This window comes from Myxocyprinus asiaticus, chromosome 49 (assembly GCF_019703515.2).
Source record: "Myxocyprinus asiaticus isolate MX2 ecotype Aquarium Trade chromosome 49, UBuf_Myxa_2, whole genome shotgun sequence".
Lineage (NCBI taxonomy): Eukaryota > Metazoa > Chordata > Actinopteri > Cypriniformes > Catostomidae > Myxocyprinus > Myxocyprinus asiaticus.
The window spans coordinates 19,701,805-19,721,792 of record NC_059392.1 but is presented as its reverse complement, the minus strand read 5'-3'; the positions used below and the strand labels follow the sequence as shown (position 1 = coordinate 19,721,792).

Below are 19,988 nucleotides of genomic sequence, written 5' to 3'. Positions count from 1 at the left end.
CTGTTAAAGTGCCCCTTGTGGCAATGCAGAGAGTGCGCATTTCAGAAATGTAATGATGCACAAAATCGAGCTTGCGTAGCTAGCAGCGTTTTGATTAATGTACTTTCAATTTCAAGTCTTTCAATGCTCAGAAATGCTGTTCAGAATACAGGTGATACACTTGTAGACATATATTCTCATTGGATTTCATAATTTAGTACAAATTACATTCAGAAATACATTCAGAACCTTCAAACTAATTGAACTGATTTGGCTTGCTAAAATCTGTGCATGTAAACATAGCCATAATACAGCAAATATCTTCAGCCATGTATGGAACATTCTTATTATGCAGTACATTTTCATGTCCCCATATTATATATAATGTATTCAATATAATATTTCACTCATACATTTTAAAGATGTAAATCATATTAGTTACTTGGATGATTCTCACGAAACCTGTCAAGAAAATGTCCTTGTCAATACCACCAAATCAATATTCAAAAAATTATGAAATTATTTTTGGCATAAATGATATGAAGTCTACATTTAGGACCATTAAGATTTTTTAGCATTTATCACTTTCAGGACATTTAAGCACATTTTATAAAATATCATAATGACCATCTTTTTTGCGTTGCAGTAATGAGTATATCATAATGACCATCTTTTTTTGCATTGCGGTAATGAGAATATCATAAATACCATATTTTTGCGTTGCAGTAATGAAAATATCATAATGACCATCTTTTTCCGTGTTGCAGTAATGAGAATATCATAATGATCATCTTGTTCCTCGTTGCGGTAATGAGAATATCATAATGACCATCTTTTTTTGCATTGCGGTAATGAGAATATCATAAAGATCATCTTTTTCCGTGTTGCGTTAATGAGAATATCATAAAGACCATTTTTTTTGTGTTGCGGTGATGAAAATATCATAATGACCATCTTTTTCCACATTGCAGTAATGAGAATATCATATTGATCATCTTGTTTTGCATTGCGGTAATGAAAATATCACAATGACAATATTTTTCCGCATTGCGGTAATGATAATTTTTTCTTTTTTTGCCACTGCGGTAATGAAAATATTATAGTGACCATCTTTTTTTGCATTGCGGTAATGAGAATATCATAATGGCCTTTTTTTGCATTTCGGTAATGAAAAATAATATTGACTATCTTTTTCCACATTGCAGTAATGAGAATATCATAATGACCATATTTTTTGCATTGCGGTAATGAAAATATCATAGTGACCATCTTTTTTAAATTGCGGTAATAAAAATATCATAATGACCATCTTTATCCGCGTTGCGGTAAAGAGAATATCATAATGATCATCTTTCTCTGTGTTGCGGTAATGAGAATATCATAATGACCTTCTTTTTTCACATTGCAGAAATGAAAATATCATATTGATCATCTTTTCTGCATTGCGGTAATGAAAATATCACAATGACAATCTTTTTACACACTGCAGAAATGAGAATTTTTTCTTTTTTTCCATTGCAGTAATGATAATATCATAATGACCATCTTTTTTTTGCGTTTTGGTAATGAAAAATAATAACGACAGTCTTTTTCCACATTGCAGTAATAAGAATATCATAATGGCCATCTTTTTTTGCATTGCGATAATGAGATTTTTTCTTTTTTGGCATTGCGGTAATGAGAATATCATAATAATATTTTTTGAGTTGTGGTAATGAAAATATCACAGTGACCATCTTTTTTCACATTATGGTAATGAGTATATCATAATGACCTTTTTTGGGTGGGTGGTCATGAGAATTGGGGGATAAATTGTACATAACTGTCAAAAAAATAAAAATATCACAATGTTAAAAAAAACAATGACACTAAAAATAGGCTTCATTTTCTAAATGCAAAATACAATTTCTTATTTGTTTCTCTGGATTTTGGAGTAAAATAGGACCAGGATATTTTCTAGACAGATTTCATAAGAATCAGCCACCTTTCAATCATAACAGTAACTTAATGTGTAGACTGAAAAACCGACAATTTATAAAGAAATATTTTAGGTGTTAATTTTTTTTCTTTCTCTAATCAAAACAACATTAACTAAAAACAAATTCTTGGGTATATGGTTTATGATATTGTAAATGACGTCAACCTCCAGGAAGTGACATTTTCCCACATTTTAGGTGGGAAAACATCAGCACAAACATCAGTAATTATAAGCAATGGATTCTATGAATTCGGTGATGTTTTGTAGTATTTGTTGGTTTGACTCACTCTAAAATATTCCATCCTATTAGACAAAATTACAGAAATTGGTATGATAATGTCAAATTTTCAAAAGATGGTTAAAAATTATGTATTAAAATGAACAGGTTAACACTCAGATGTAGGCTAACTCTCTATCCATCACTGAGCAATGGCTTACTTTAGCTCTTTAGTTATTTCCATGCTGTCAGGCATCTTGTTAATTTTCTTGCCATTGTTAAATTTTATAATGAAAACATTTTAAGTGCCTGTGCTTGACCAGGGCATTTATCTTAAAGTCTACTATTCCCTTTTGTAGAAATTCTTCCTTAAATTAAAACAACAACAATAATAATAATAATAATAATAATAATAATAAAATGTAAGTTACAGAACTTAAAAGGTACTTCATAACAGGAATAACTCTTATAATGTTTGAAATATCTTCAACCAGCTTTAATATGACACTATCTTGACTCTCAAGTTTACGAACGAAATGCTGAGCAATTCAGATATGTTTTTTTCCTAACGTGAAAATGTGTTCATAAGACTAAAAGTCATCCAATCCTGTTGTGTCCACCTTCACTTTGATGAACAGTGTGTCATCTCTCACATAAACGGCATTCCGAGGTACCTCCAAGTCAATATGAGAGATGAACCGTGGGAAACCAGTGGCCACATTAGCATCACATGTCGGGCGGCGAAAGCTATCACTGCCATTGTCAGGAGTGAAAGCACTGGTCACGTGGTTGCGGGATCCGCTCTGGTCCAGCAAAGTTAGCGTAATGTTCTGACGAAACGGCCATGGTAAGAGGGAGTCAAAGTCTCCGCGCATTATCATGACGTAGAGAGAAAGGTGGGTGCCTCTCCCGGAGCTGTCGCCGCTGAGGTATGCACGCATGCTGAGCTTGTAGCCACTGCGGCTGCTGTAGAAGGGAATGGAGTTGAGTAGATCGCCGGCTTCTTTACGCCGCCAGTAGTCGCGCACTTTCCAGATGAGCTTGCCATCGTAGGAGGTGGATTCAAGTTGGCGAAAACGCTGCTCATTACACTGCAGCTGTTCCATGTGGATGTCCAACAAACGAGAATGCCGCTGACACGTTTGCTCTAGCGCACCTGAGAGATGCAAACACACAAAAACTGTTACAGAAGTGTTTCTATGAGGAACATTATTGTATGTTATTGTGTGGGGCTGGTAATAATTCTGAGGCCTGAAACATAGTCTCTTCAAGCATGAAAACACAGACATAAATGTTTGATCAATGCATTGCAAGAACGCATATTAAACATACTTACTGTAACATGCATTGTTGTGTTACTGTGGCGGTAACAAACCTCAGTACTTAAGAGGGTGATAGGGTGACCTTCAAATGTCTGTGCCACTAAAGCAGATGTGTTATTATTTGGGTAGATAGCTTTAGACATGTTGACAGTTTAGCTAACTTTTAGGGATGACAATTAATGTGTTAATGTATTTGTACTGATAATCTTATTATTTTCATTCTGCCGTAAAAACCGTAAGTCCTACAGGCACCACATTTGGCAGGATGGTCCCAAATTGAGAACGTTTTGTCTATGTCCTGCAAGACTACTAAATGACATGCCCACTACAAGGCATACCCACTATGCCACCCCCTACACCCACCCCTTACCCTAACCATACCACAAAGATTAAAAAAATAAAAAGTTTGTAAAGTTACTAGTGCTGTCAGTCAATTAAAATGTTTAATCGCGATTAATCACATAATTTGTTTGTAGTTAATTGCGATTAATCGCATATTTAAAAAGTGCTGAAATTTGACACTATATATACTTTTTGTCCTGTCAAAATTCATGTATTTCCATCTTAGGAAAGAAAACAAAACAATATGTAGTAATATAATGCTTTATTAACATTTTCCAAACAAAGCCTTCCACAATATAAAGATAGAAATGCACTAAAATATCATTAATTCAAGTAACATTAAATGTTTCCCGAAGTCTAAGTGGGAGTTTGACAAACTGAAAGAACTAGTCCTCACTTACAGTGCATTCAGAAAGTATTCAGACCCCTTAATTGTTTTTTCACATTTTGTTATGTTGCAGCTAAAATACTTAAAAAAAAAAAAAAAAAAATACCTCCATACCCCATAATGACCAGATTTTTTATAACTTTGCAAATTTATTAAAAATAAAAAACTGAAATATCACATTGATGTAAACATTCAGACCCTTAACTCAGTACTTAGTTGAAGCACCTTTGGCAGCAATTATAGCCTCAAGTCTTTTTGGGTATGATGCGACAAGTTTAGCACACATGTATTTGGGGATTTTCTGCCATTCTTCCTTTAGATCCTCTCAAGCTCTGCCAGGCTGGATGGGGACTGTCGGTGGACAGTCATTTTCAGATCTCTCCAGAGATGCTCGATTGGGTTCAAGTCCAGGCTCTGGCTGGGCCACTCAAGGACATAAACAGATTTGTCCCTAAGCCACTCTTGCATTGTCTTGGGGTCACTGTCCTGTTGGAAAGTGTACCTTCAGCCCAGTCTGAGGTCCTGAGCACTCTGGATCAGGTTTTCATTAAGGATATCTCTGTATTTTACTGCGTTCAGCTTTCCTTCAACCCTGACCAGTCCCCCAGTCTCTGCTGCTGAAAAACACCCCCACAGCATGATGCTACCACCACCATGCTTCACCGTTGAGATGGTATTGCACAGCTGATGAGCAGTGCCTGGTTTCCTCCAGACATAATTCTTGGAATTGAGGCCAAACAGTTCAATCTTCGTTTCATCAGACCAGAGAATCTTGTTTCTATCAGGAAGACTTGCAGATTGTGTGAAATTTAAGAGGACATTTATTTGATGAATATAAAACAGAAATGTCTCTCTTTGGCATAAGCCCCGTCTGGCAGTCCGAAGAAGTTGTACTCGGAACCGTCATATCCTGCCGGAGATAGGAGGCAAGGGCGAGGAGCCTACCCCCTTGCAGGACGGAACACAACTGGTGGTGGTTAGGTGGTGGAGGTTGCCGTGTTAGCACACTGAAACAGCAATGTGATAGCTAATGGTGTGATGATGTACAGCTGCTAGTCTTCCCACTAGAACTACCCTGCGTTTACATTTCTCACAGTCTGAGTCCTTTAGGTGATTTTTTATGTGTCTTGCACTGAGGAGAGGCTTCTGTCTGGCCACTCTGCCATAAAGCCCAGATCGGTGGGTGTTGCAGTGATGGTTGTCCTTCTGCAAGTTTCTCCCATCTCCACACATGACCTCTGGAGCTCAACCAGAGTGTCCATCAGGTTCTTGGTCACCTCTCTTACCAAGGTTCTTCTCCCCCATTTGCTCAGTTTGGCCGGGCGGCCAGCTCTAGGAAGAGTCCTGGCTGTTCCAAACTTCTTCCATTTAAGAATTCAGTCAGTCACCTGGCTCTGCCTTGGCTCTCTGATCCTCTGGCTAAGCCTCGTCCCTCTGATCCATCAGCTCCACCAGGGACCTCCTGCCCTACGGCTCCACCTTGGTCCTCAGTCCCACCGGCTCCACCTCAGTCTTCTGATCCCCCAGCTAAGCCTTGCTCCTTCGAGCCTCTGGGCCACCTTGGTCCTCCCTGCCTCCGGCTCCACCCTGGCCCTTCGAGTCTTCGGCTACTCTCCAGGTATCTAGTCCTCCATGGCTCCACCCCTCGAGCCTCTCATGGCTCCACCCTCCATGGGCTCCGCCCTGATCCCATGCTCCATTCCCTGCCAAGCCATGCCTCAAGACACCCCCCCCCCCCCAGCTCCCTATTGAACTTTGAAAATTATGCCATGTGTTACGTGTTTTGTTCATGTGTTGGGGCATCGGGAGCTGCCCCTTAGTGGGGGGGATACGTCATGTTTATTCTGTTGGTTCATGTATTTCATGTCTTTTATTTTGAAAGTTTAGTTCCTGTTTCATGTCATGTGGTTCCCTTGTCATGTGATTTCATATTTCCCTCCAGGTTCATGTGTCTTGTTTTAATTGGTTTATTGTTTGATTATCTTGTTATCAGTTCTGTCTGTTCATTGGTTCCCTCATCTTTGTTTTGCCCCTTGTCCATGTATTTAAGCCCTCATGTTTACCATTATCCTTGGTCAGGTATTGTGTTTGTGTAGCCAAGTCAAGTCTATGTCAAGTCGTTTATGTTTGTTATGGTTTGGATTCACGTTTTAGATATCATTAATGTAAATAAATTGCACTTTGGTTCATCTTTACTTCATCGTCTTCATCATTGCCAGTGCCAGCAACATACGTTACATTTCTAGTCATTTTACATGCACATGTTACCAGGCATGATCATATTTTTTTATCAAGAAAATTCATGTTGGATCATAATTTATTTTTTCTAGTAAGACCTTTGATATTAGGGCAAAAATCATATTCTTGATAATAATTTTTGTATTGTTTTCCTGTAAAAAGATCTAAAAATCCTTAAAACAAGATAAATTTGATTTATCTTGTTTTAGAAACAACACTGAATAAGATATTTAGGTTTTTCAGAGAATGTATTTTTAACTTGTGTATTTTGTCTTACTGTACTGGCAGAGTTTGTACTCAGCTCTAGGAAGAGTCCTGGCTGTTCCAAACTTCTTCCATTTAAGAATTATGGAGGCCACTGTGCTCTTGGGAACCTTCAATGCAGACGAAAATTGTTTGTAGCCTTTCCCGGATCCGTGCCTCGACACAATCCTGTCTCTGAGCTCTGCAGGCAGTTCTTTTGACCTCATGGCTTGGTTTTTGCTCTGATATGCATTTTCAGCTTTGAAACCTTATATAGACAGGTGTGTGCCTTTCCAAATAATTTACAATCAATTTAATTTGCCACAGGTGAATTCCAATCAAAGTGTAGAAACATCTCAAAGATTATCCAGAGAAATGGGATGCACCTGAGCTAAATTTCAAGTGTCATAGCAAAGGGCCTGAATACTTATGACAATGTGATATTTCAGTTTTTTCTTTTTTATAAATTTGCAAAGTTATAAAAAATCTGTTTTTTGCTTTGTCATTATGGTGTATGGAGTGTAGATTGATGTGGAAAAAAAATAAATAATTTAAAGCATTTTAGCATAAGGCTGCAACATAACAAAATGTGAATGCACTGTAGGTTGCATATTCATAGCAATGGGCATTAAATCCCTTAAACTCTCATCCTCCTCAATATTAGTCTGCTGGTAGACTGTGGCTATCCACTTTGTTACAGCAATCGTGAAGCCGCTTTCATAATTTGTGTTAGAGCATCAACGCCAGCGTCAAGCACTGCTTTGAACTCGCCATGAAAAGCACTTGCAAACAAGCATGTCACATTCTGCGTTTTGGTGATAGTTAAGATATGGCATGCTTCTGTGATCATTAAAATGCGCTTTGTGTAGGTTGAAAAATACTTGATTTCACAAGTCCCATCTTGACAAGTTTTGTACCTCAAATAGCGCTTATAGCTCATTTCATCATCATTTTATCACCGACAGGAAGGCGCTGTCAGAGATTAATTTATTTACTGAGATAACAACCTCTGCGGCTCTATCATAGAAGAAAGCGTAACAGTCAACTAGTGTGTTACGACAGTACCACCCACTGAATATCTATGGGGCCGCCGTGTGATGCTGTTCCATGCTAAGCTTGAAGGCTCCTCTTGGTAGAAGGTCTCTGACGCTGTTTTGTGTTTGTTTGTGGCATGTGTGTCAGTGTAATGGCTCCAGGTGGACACATTACAAAGGTTCTGTCTTTCACACCAGTGTTTATGCTGTATTAACGGTAAATGTGTTAATCACGATTAATGGAAATTTATGTGTTAAACGTTTTCATTAATCGCATTTGTTAACGCATTAATTCTGACATCTCTAAAAATTACTACACATACTGCAACTTAAAGTACTACTGAATACAATCATACAGTTGTCACTATGTGACAGTGAGGAGAAATGTGATGAAAATGAAGAGGAGAAAAAGCTAGCGGTGTGCTAAGCTAATAGGCTAACTGGTTAGCTTGTGAGCTAACTTGAAAAAACAGAACCAATAAATGTTTAATTTCACCATTTATATCTTTGGTTTAATAATATAATATGTGACATATCATTTAAAAGTTATTATTTCTTATATTTACACAGTTAAGACAACATGAATCATACAGTGATTGCATAGGAATTTAGAAGTTCTTTTAGCCAATAGAATCACTTTATGATCCAAGGGGACGTTCCTTGGAGTGGGGGTTGCAAACTAATACACTTGACCAAATCCCCCAAGTGTATCTGTCTGCCTCCTGCAAGGAACACCCACTTTTAATTTAATTTTTTATTTATCACACCTTATACATATATACAGTGAAATTCTTTTTTTTTTTCACATATCCCAGCTAAGCAGGGGTCAGAGTGCAGGGTCAGCCATGATATAGCACCCCTGGAGCAGACAGGGTCAAGGGCCTTGCTCAAGGGCCCAACAGTGGCATCTTGGCAGTGCTGGGGCTTGAACCCCCAACCTTCTGATCAGTAACCCAGAGACTTAACCTCTAAGCCACCACACCCAGTACACATAATGCACATTGGAGCATGCAGCACAGAATGAATAAGGACTAGGGAGCCGTTCACAGAAGATGCGTTCTTGTGCTCAAAAACAACTGGACATTGTGCAGCGGAATAGAACAGAGCGCATTTTTTTTTTCTTTTTTTTTTACGTGTTTAACTTGACACGCTGCCGTCAAAACGTAACATTTTGATGATTCTCATAAAACCTGTCATGAAAATGTCCTGGTCATATTTAACACCAAATCAATACAAAAAATAAAATAACATCTGAAATAAAATTTTGCATAAAGAAAATGAAGCCTACATTCAGGACCATAAAATTTTGTTTGCACTGTAACATTATCTTCAGGACACTTAAGCACATTAACCCCCCAACTTTAATGCATCCGGACATGATAATTTTCATTACATTAACATATTACCATAACTGTATTACAGTAAAAAAGATGCTGTTGTACAATGATTAAAAAAAAAAAAATAAATCTTCCTAAATAAAATGTGTTCACATTGCAGTAATGAGAATTAGGGGGTTAAATGTGCGTAAATCTTAGTGGCCCTAAAAATAGGCATCATTTTCTATATGTAAAATATAGTTCATTATTTGTTTCTTTTGATTTTTGGAGTAAAATAGGACCAGGACATTTTCTTGACAGGTTTCGTGAGAATCAACCGTTCACTTTGCAAATGCTTAAAAAAAAAAAAAAAAACACACACAGCAAAGGGTGACATAATAGCCAAAGACATCTGTCTGGCACCTGTCTTATAAATTTATTTTTTTTTTTTAAATAGCACAGAGAGAATACAATAGAACATCCTTTGTGAACGGCACCTAAATCTACGTCAGAAAGATGGACAACATTTCAGAATGAATTGTTGTCGACTGCAGGCCAGTGATAGGCTTATGTTTAAGTATATGCAGGGTTGTGTTTAATTTGATTACAAAGTAATTAGTTACTGTACTCTAATTATTTTTTCTCAAAAAGTTAGTGCAACACATTTTACATTTTAAATTCTTGTACAGTAACTTTCAATTAAGGTAATTATGTTTACGTAACAATATATTGACTTTTAAAGCCACGTTTTGCCTATTCTGTGCTTTCGTCTGACATTTCTTGGAATTATTTTCATTTTTGGGGGCTTTTTTCATTAAATAAAGATTTTTTTTGCCATTGACCACCATATTTAATTTATTAACCAGGGTAATTTAATTATTTAACCAGCATATCATGTCATTTTCAATTATTGACAGTCGTACAAACTTTTAACTAACTTGCTCGGCAAGATTCTCATCAAACTTTTGCCTCGCCATGACAGTAGTTGACCTAAAAGAGAAAACTGCCCGTAAAAGAAAACAGTTTATCCTAATACACACTATTGCACCCCTTGCAGCAACGCAGAGAATTTAACATATACTTGCATTGCATTATGAATTGTTCTTTGACTTATTTCAGAATGCAGCAACACCAGAAATCTAGCTTGTGTAGCTAGATGTGTTTGGGTTCACCAATTACGTACATACTTGCATAGAGTATGTTTTGGGCCTAAACCCATCTTGTCAGCATTAACGTGTTCAATCAGGTGTGACTCACCCAGGTGTTCCCTGAGACTTTCGGTAACGGCCACCTGTTGTCTGAGTGAGTCCAGTGATGTTTGGAGACTCGGGAGCTCTTCGTTCAGCTCAGACCCTAAAACACCCCGGAGATCGCACAGTTCACGCTGCACACTGCTGATGTGCACTCTCTGCTCCTCCACAGACCTCTGACACACAGACCATACACCAAACTATAAGATGCAATGATCACACACCTACCAAAATCACCAGTAAAGTCTCTACAATACGGGCCGGTGGGGCTGGGCACCACCACCAGATGTCGATGTGGGGCAAAATAATACAAAGAAGAAGAAAAGAATACATTTCACATGAACTTCATTGGTGAGCCAATATGAGTTAATACTACTGCAATCTTGATTGTGTTGTAGTAAAAACACCATTCATGTCATTGAATTGTATGATATTGTTTTTGAGGTGTTTTTGGGGATTTGACGTTGTAGACCACAATAATTGCACAGTATTATTTATATTTATTTTATGATTAGTTTTGTTATACTGTTATCGATGTGGATGTTTTCAATGCAATGTTGATTGATAAAACGGCTAGGGGTGTTTGTACGCACCCCCACAGTGTGTTTGCCAACTGATTGATGGTGCCCCACCAGAAAAAAGAGCCAGAGATGCCAATGAAACATTTGTTTCCTCAAGTTTGCTCGTCAATAAAAAAATTCACCAAGAAAATTAGGCCTATTCATTTGAACATTTTGTGAAAAATTCTAATGGAATTTATGTTATTCACACTGATACTATTATTAGTTAGCTAGTTCTATGTACCATTAAATGCATTAAATGCCATTAAGATATGCAAGAGTGTTCCAATATATATTTGCACTTTCATAAAAAAGTGTTTTTATTATTATTATTTCACATCTATATAAGTTTACTATTATAGCCTGTTTCTTTGTTTAATCCAAGACAAATAAGTACTATATTCATACAGTGGCAAGAAAAAGTATGTTAACTATATGGAATTACCTGCAGTTATGTATAAATTTGTCTTAAAATCTGGTTTAAGCTTCATCAAAATTACAATAATGAAAAAACACAATCTATTGTTCTTGTACATATTGAATACATCATTCAAATATTCACAGTGTAGGTTGGAAAAGTATGTGAACCCCTAGGCTAACGATGTCAACATAAGCTAATTAGAGTCAAGAGTTGGAAAACCTGGCAACCAATTAATGAAACGAGATTGGAGGTGTGGGTTATAGCTACTTTGACTAATAAAAAGCACTCAAACATTTTGAGTTTGCTATTTACAAGAAGCATTTGCTGATGTGGACCATGCCTAGCAAAAAAGAGATCTCAGAAGACCTATGATCAAGAATTGTTGCTTTGCATAAAGCTGGAAAGCATTACAAAGTTATCTCGAAGAGCTTAGATATTCATCTGTCCACAGTTAGACAAATTGTCTATAAATGAAGATGATTTACTACTGTAGCTATTCTCCCTAGAAGTGGCCGTCCAGCCAAGATGAATCAAAAGGCATACCACAGATTGCTCATTGTGGTAAAAAAGAACCCTGGAGTGACAGCTAAAGACTTGAAGGAATAATTGGAACTGATTAACATCTCTGATCATGAGTCTACTATATGGAAAACATCAAACAGACATGGTGTCCATGGCAGTACACCACGAAAGAAGCCACTGCTTTCTAACAAATCATTGCTGACACTCCACAGGACTACTGGGAAAATGTTTTGTGGACTGATGAAACTAAGGTTGAATTGTTTGGGACGAACACACAGCACTACGGATGGCATAAAAAGGGCACAGAATACCAATATGAAAACATAATCCCAATGGTGAAGTACGGTTGAGGGAGCATCTTGATTTGGGGCTGTTTTGCTGCTTTGGGGCCTGGACTCCTTGCCGTCATCGACGGAAAAATGAATTCCCAAGTTTATCAAGGTATCCTACAGGATAATATCAGGGTGGCTGTGTTCCAGCTAAAGCTCAGTAGAAGATGGGTGATGCAGGAGGACAATGACCCTAAACATTGAAGTAAATCGTTACAGAATGGCTTCAAAAAAAGAAAATCCACCTTTTGGAGTGGGCCAGTCAGTGCCCAGACCGTAACCCAATAGAGATGCTGTGGAATGACCTAAAGAGAGCTGTTCACACCAGACATACTAAGAATATGGCTGAGCTGAAGAAGTTCTGTAAGGAAGAATGATCCAAAATTCCTTCTGAATGTTGTGCAGGTCTAATCCGCAGATACCGGATTACTGCTGCCAAAGGAGGATCGACCAGTTATTAAGTCCAAGGGTTCACTTACTTTTTCCACATGACTGTGAATGTATGACGGGATGTGTTCAATAAAGACATTTTGTTAGCATAAGCACATTGTGTTTGTCTATACTTGTGACTTTGATGAAGATGAAAAAAACAACTAATTCCAATGTGTTCGTATCCTTTTCCTTGCCACTGTACAAATGACTACAATATCATGTTGATTTTCTGCACAACGATGGTAAATGACTATATCAGTATCTCATATGCATGTGCACATACATATTATACATGCCATTTGTTACTCAAAGTGGCGCTGTTCTTTCAGTGATTGACTTGATTTACATTTGACATTGCTATTTGATGAAGGAGCAATGTGGAAGTAAACTATAGCAAGTACAACACATGAAGAATATGATGTGGATATTGTCATATGGGTGTATTACTGAAGTTCTGCAAGTTGTATGTCTTTAATGAATCCCGTTCTTTGATATATGAAAAATAAAACATCAAAATATAACAGCATAATTCTATTTAATTATTTTGAAATTGTTTCAAAACAACATTTGTGTTTGAATCCATTTGTGGTGGCCGGGTGTGAGGGTTTCTATTTTTTATTTTTTATTTTTTATTTAATTATTTCTTTTTTAGAAGGGGAGATTCAAGACTTGAACATTAACATATTTAAAACTTGGCAAATATCTTCTATCAATATCAACATTTGATATATCTTTTATTGAATATTAGGTTTGACATTAATGACACAGGCATTGTTTCTCGCCTGTCTCATAAGCAACATTTTATGGTGCTTAATTGTCCTTTTTTTACTATGCTTTCTTTGTATGGAAATTAACATTCTTTAAAAAAAATCTCCCTTTGTGTTTCAATAAAGTAAATCATACAGTTTTGGAACAAAATTAAGTTTGAGTAAATGATGACAATTATTATTTTGGGAAAAACTATTCCTTTAAAATGGTGGAAATATTTATTCAGTTTCACAGTAATGTCTGGTAGTCTACTGTATGAAAATACAACAGAGAATACAATTTTGAATGCAATCGGATATAATTGCGGGTTGTTATCATCTGTTCTGTACTCTTTAGTAATGACGAACTAAATTCAGAATCGCATTCTACCATACTACATATTTATAGGATTGTATGGTAGTCTTCACCTGTAAGGTAGTCAGTGTGCTGTCACACAAGGTAGTGTCTCTGTCTAGACTGTTGACCAAAAGACTCTTGTTCTTTAGCGCCCCCTGCTGGATCAGCATGTCCTGCTGCAACTGCTCCACCTATTACAGAAACCAGTTTAAATGGCACAAAATGCTTCTTTAATTTACATAATTTAATTAAACTGACATAGTGTCACTGATTTAAACAGCTTTATACCTGTTTCTCAAGTTTGGAGTTACTTTCCAGAACAAGCCGAACGTGGGAACTGAACTCTGTGTTTTCGTGAACTTGAACCTTCCTTCTTTTGTCCTGGAGGAGTTCAAAGAGTGAAATCTTCAAATCGTGCACATTTACTACAGCTCCAATCAAAAGTGACTAATTTTAACAGAAAGCTTATAAAACTTCTTACTCTAAGAGTGCAGCCATAGTTTTTATAAATGCAGTCTGTCTCCACTTCAGAACATTCGTCAGCATGTGCCTGCAGCTGCAGAGGAACAGCATGCATGCAATAAGCACATGACAGTATCTTCAGTATCTCATGAACATCGTTGTTATAGAATAGAGTATGAAATAACTAAAGAAGGAAAGCATGGGCAGAGGAATGATCTAAAAACTTCAGTTTGGCTCATGAATATTAATTTGATAATAATTAGGTATTAATTAGGTAATAATGTTTTTTCCCCCTAAATGATCTATTTTGCCATATAGCTACTGTTTCTTCTGGTAGCCATCATTCTGCAAAAAGTCTTGCGAGATTCACATGCAACATTTTTACACTGAGTTCATTTGGAGTAAAGGTCTGCAACCTGACACAAGCCCAACAGGACCCAACAAATCGCCGGGTTTCGATTCGGGTTCGGGTCAGTTTTTCAAGTTTGACTTTAGGCTCAGGTCAGGTCTGTAATTAATGAAAAAATAAATAAACAAATAGGCCCACGTAACTTGTTTTGTGCATGCTCTCACTCATAGACAAGCGCGAATGGAAAAGTTAGAGGCCGTTTGCACCAAACATGTTTTTGCGCATGTTTGCGCCATTTTTTTCCATTGTTTTCCTATGTAAACACATGCTGGACGGACGTCTTTGACTGTTACACTTCCTCTCGCTGTTTTTTCTGCAGCTGGTGCAGGACCCCTGCATTTTTAGACACCGTGCTAAGATAAAAACACATCTCGAAACGTGCTTTCTGTTTAATTTGTTGTGTTGCATCCAGCAATTTTTTTGTGCAGGTGTCACAAAGATTAAAAGTTCTGAAGAAATTCAGGCTGCAAAGAGGACTTCATGTAACTGTTACAATGTTACACATGATTCCAGATTGTTCTGCACCCAGCAAAGTTTCACCGCTTGATAAATGGTAAGCCAACAATTTTTTTCCTTCTGCTCTGGTGTAATGAGGGGCTGCTGTGCTTTTGTTAAAACTGTGTATACTCACTGTTACTATACTGTTACAAATTTTGCATATGTCCTTATAAAAAACGTGAGTTGCCGCAAACTTGCCGCAAATTCGTTACTCATTATTTTCACATGCAAATGACCTTTACGACAAACACTTCATTGTAACCAAAGGTTTGCTGCAGGTTCCCCACTACCGTTGAAGAGCTGCAAACTTCTGGCAAACATTTGCAGTGAATCACAAGTTCATTTGCATGTGAAAATAATGAGAGGAAAATTTGCAGCAAGTTTGCCGGGAGTTTGTCAGAACTGTAGTTTTTTTGTAAGGACAATGCTTAAACAAAATACAGCCTATTGCAAGAAACTTATTGGTTTGGAGAAGACATTATCAGGTTCTGGCTTAAAATTTGTATTGGTCGGGTCGATTCGCACGTCTCGGGTATTGGACTAGTTCAGGGTTCAACTTAATGCCTGTGCAGACCTCAACTCCTAACCCTACGCCAATCCTACCCCAACGCTACGCCAACCTTACCCCTAATCCTAACTCTACACCTAATCCAACCTTAGCCCTACCCAACAATACCCCTAAATTTATCCCAGCCATACCCCAGTCCTACCCCTAACCATGCCCCAACCCTATTCCTAAACCTAATCCAACCCTAGACCTACCCAACAATACCCCAAAATTGATCCCAGCCCTTTTTTTAAATGTTATTTTAAATTTACATTTTACATGTATGCAAGTGTGGAGGTTATAATGGTTGATACGCCACTGGAGGAAAGTATTTAGTCATGCCAAACCTTGTCCCTTTTGATCATCTGGGGACACTTGTTTAAACACAGGACTTCAACTTCTGGGCATGAGGTCTTCTGATGGTCCTGTTACAGTTTACAAAGAACAATAAAGGCAAATAGACTTCAGATGACTTTATGCACTATTGAGATTATGAGGGAACATTTCTTACCAGTAGTTGAGATATGGGATAGGACTGCCTGCAGTGTTGGCAAGATTCCAGTCGGAAAGAACAGATATTCCTCTGATGGTCTGACAAGTTTTTGCGTAATAAGATGTCAGGACACCCTGAGTTGGAACATCTAAGTTGCTCATACTGACAAGTTTTGAGATGATCCTGAGAAAGACAAGAGCGAGAGAGAGAGAGAGAGAGAGTACTGATATTACTCAGCTCTGTAAAATGGAAACAGACTGGTTGTATAGATTTTCATCATCTCTGTTCTCTAACGCTTGGTTTCGGTTTACAGCAAATCATGTTATATTTTGCTCCTTACTTGCAGATTGCATAATGTAACCCTCTGCGTGCAGTCTGGGGCGTTGGTGCAGTAGACCTCTAAGTTTAGCAGTTCCCTTTTACAGCAGTTGTCTTGAAATATCTGCAAGCAGTAGAACATAACGGAAAATAGCAGAGTTATTCATCTCATTCATAGCATTCATACAACCCCAATTCCGAAAAAGTTGGGACAGTATGAAAAATGCTAATAAAAACAAAAAGGAGTGATTTGTAAATTATATTCACCCTTTGCTATATTAAAAGTACTATAACTACACATTATATGATGTTTTACCCTGTGAATTTCCTTTTTTTTCCAGTAATTTCAAATCAGATGATTGCAACATGCTCCAAAAATGTTGGGACAGTCGAGTGTTTACCACTGTGAAACATCACTATTTCTTCTAATAACACTTATTAAGCATTTGGGCACTGAAGACACAAGTTTGTTAAGTAAAGAAAGTGGAATTTTCCCCCATTTATCCATTAAGTAGGTCTTTAGCTACACAATTTTATGGAGACAGGTCAGGACTGCAGGCAGGCCAATCTAGAACCCACACTTACACAGACATGCACTTGAAATTCGGGCAGTATGTGGTTTGAAGTTGTCCTGTTGGAAAATGCAGGAACGTCCCTGGAAAAGATGGTGCTGGATGGCAGTATATGTTTCTTCAAAATGTTTACATATCTGTCTGCATTCATGGTGTTCTCACAGATGTGCGAGTTACCTATGCCATGGGCACTGACACACCCCTGGCCCATACAGACACTGGCTTTTGGACCTGACGCTGATAACAGCTTGGATGGTCCTTTTCCTCTTTGGCCCGGAGAACACGACCGTTATGTTTTTCAAAAACTATTTGAAATGTGGACTCTTCAGACCAAAAAAACAGTTCCACTGTTCTACTTTCCACCTAAGATGAGACCGAGCCCAGAGAAGTCAGCAGCGCTTCTGGACAGTGTTGATGTATGGCTTCTGCTTTGCATAGTAAAGTCTTAACTTGCATCTATGGATGCAGCGGCATGTGGTGTTGACTAACAAAGCTTTACTGAAGTTATCTAAAAGCCCATGTTCATTATATCCATTACAGATGAATGCCGTTTTTTAAGACAGTGACTTCTGAGGGATCAGAGATCACGCGCATTCAGAAATGGTTTTCGTATGGCCTTTACACACCGAGATTTGACCAGATTCTATGAATCTTTTAACTGTATATTTAGCACTGTAGAGGGTGAAATGCCCAAAATCCTTCCAATGTGTCTCTGGGGAATATTGTTCTCAAAGTGCTGGACTATTTGCTTTAGCATCTGTTGGCAAATTGAAAAGTCTTGAACGATCCTTGCTCTTGAAAGTCTAGGCTGTTTTTGGAGGCTCCTTATTATGACACAATTGCCTCACCTGTTTAAAATCTCCTGTTTCACATCGTCTTGTTATTTCAACTTGTCAAATTGTTATTAGTCTTAAATTGTATTGCAATCATCTGATTTGAAATTACTGTACATTTTTAAAACTATGAAATTCACAAGGTAAAACATCATATAATGAGTAGTTGTTGTGCTTTCAATATAGCAATGTATGAATATAATTTACAAATCACTCCTTTTTGTTTTTATTAGCATTTTTCATACTGTCCCAACTTTTTTGGAATTGGGGTTGTATGTAAAGTGTAAATTTTTGTTTGTCTGTATAAACACGGAAATGTACATCCCCAATGTGGGGATGGTTCTAAATGGTTCTAAATGTAGGCTTCATTTTCTCTACATGCAAAATAAAATGTTATATTTTTCTGTTTTGTTTTGATTTGAGGTTAAATATGACCAGGACATTTTCATGACAGGTTTCCTGAGAATGAACTGAAATCTAATGAGATCACACTTGAAAATATAGCTAACAACTGCTGAGCAATAGTCATTTTAAAATATTTTATAGTCTCACCTCCTCAGGTTTTATAGAAATGTTGTCTAAAGGACATTTTGAAATTCCCCCCTTGTCACTGAAAAGATATACAAAGAGGCATCCGTAAATCATGCTGATCTTTGCTGATGTTGTTTGAGGATTGCTGAATTAATTAAATTAATTAATAAAAAAAAATTCTTACATGTATGCTTTGATGCAGTGGGCACAGAAGATGTGCCCGCAGCCCGTCTGGTGTGGGTTTAGGACAATACCACCACATGATGGACAAACAAACTGTTGCTCTAACCTCGCTACAAAGCACAACGTATGATTGGTCAGAACTGACTCCAGCTCCCATGACCTCACAGGCTCAGAGTTCTGGCAGATGAACCCAGGACACTCGTTCTCCTCTGCGGCCATGGAAACCTGGCAAAATGACTGCAAGGTAAGACTGGTCAGAGTTACAGAATAAAGGCACAGCAGAAGATACTTAAATTATTCATAAGAAAATTACATTGACAAATTTAATGCTGTTTGATGTTCTTACTCCGAATTGCCCACAACATTCGGTTTTATATTTTTTGCAGACGCTTTTATCCAAAGTGACTTTCAGTGCATTCAAGGTATACATTTAATTTGTATGTGTGATCCTGGGAGTAGAACAAATTAACTTGGTGGTACTAGTGCCATGGTTTATCAGTTGAGCTACAGGAGCATCATTAATAATCAGGACCTTATTAATTCCTAAAGGGTGTCTGAATTAGTTTTGCTTTAAGTCTTTATCAATTACTATATGGATGATACCAGGGAGCAAAAAGTCAAAAGTCAAATACACAGATGAGCCAAAATATTATGACCACCTGCCTAATATGCTGCTGGTCCTCTGCGTGCTGCCAAAACAGCACTGACACACTGAGGCATAGACTCTACAAGACCCCTAAATGTGTCCTGTGGTATCTGGCACCAAGACATTAGCAGCAGATCCTTCAAGTCCTGTAGTGGTCAAGCATATCCCACAGATGCTCAATCGGATTGCGATCTGGGGAATTTGGGGGCCAGGGCAACATCTTGAACTCTTCATCATGTTCCTCAAACCATTCCCAAACAATGTGTGCAGTGTGGCAGGGCACATTATCCTGCTGAAAGAGCCCACTGCCATCAGGGAATACCATTGCCATGAAGGGGTATACCTGGTCTGCAATGATGTTAAGGTAGGTGGCACTTGTCAAACTGACATCCACATGAATGGCTAGACCCAGGGTTTCCCAGCAGAACATTGCCCAGAGCATCACACTCCCTCCACCGGCTTGTCGTCTTCCCACAGTGCATCCTGGTGCCAACACTACCCCAAGTAAATGGCGCACACGCACATGGCCGTCCACGTGATGTAAAAGAAAACATGACTTAACGGACCAGATGTCCTTCTTTCACTGCTCCAAGGTCCAGTTCCTATACTCACATGCCCATTGTAGGTGCTTTTGACGATGGACATGGGCTATCATGGGTACTCAGACAGGTCTGTGGCTACGCAGCCCCATATGCAGCAGTGTGCGAAGCACTGTGTGTTGTGACACATTCCTCCCGTAACCATAATGTTTTTTTCGATTAACACTTTTTATTGACTCCAACACATGAAACAGAAAAACAAAACATATATGTACAGAATCA

General features: G+C 37.9%; 1 protein-coding gene across 3 annotated transcripts in view; it reads right to left on the bottom strand.

Annotated features, from left to right (window-relative positions):
• Nucleotides 1–780: 780 nt before the first annotated feature.
• LOC127438138 (TNF receptor-associated factor 5-like) overlaps nt 781–19,988 on the bottom strand; it is a 34,806-nt gene continuing 15,598 nt past the window's right edge. The window contains exons 2-11 of one of the 3 annotated variants that reach the window (XM_051693471.1): nt 18,523–18,758; nt 18,360–18,417; nt 16,425–16,526; nt 16,103–16,267; nt 15,939–16,016; nt 14,157–14,231; nt 13,964–14,056; nt 13,747–13,866; nt 10,315–10,483; nt 781–3,330 (exon numbers count right to left, since the gene is read on the bottom strand). In XM_051693471.1, the coding sequence (XP_051549431.1) occupies nt 2,765–3,330; nt 10,315–10,483; nt 13,747–13,866; nt 13,964–14,056; nt 14,157–14,231; nt 15,939–16,016; nt 16,103–16,267; nt 16,425–16,526; nt 18,360–18,417; nt 18,523–18,740 (1,644 nt within the window). In that variant the 5' untranslated portion in view covers nt 18,741–18,758 and the 3' untranslated portion in view covers nt 781–2,764. Of the gene's footprint in view, nt 3,331–10,314; nt 10,484–13,746; nt 13,867–13,963; nt 14,057–14,156; nt 14,232–15,938; nt 16,017–16,102; nt 16,268–16,424; nt 16,527–18,359; nt 18,418–18,522; nt 18,759–19,988 lie in introns of those variants that run through there. The other 2 variants (XM_051693472.1, XM_051693473.1) reach the window with 2 other exon arrangements.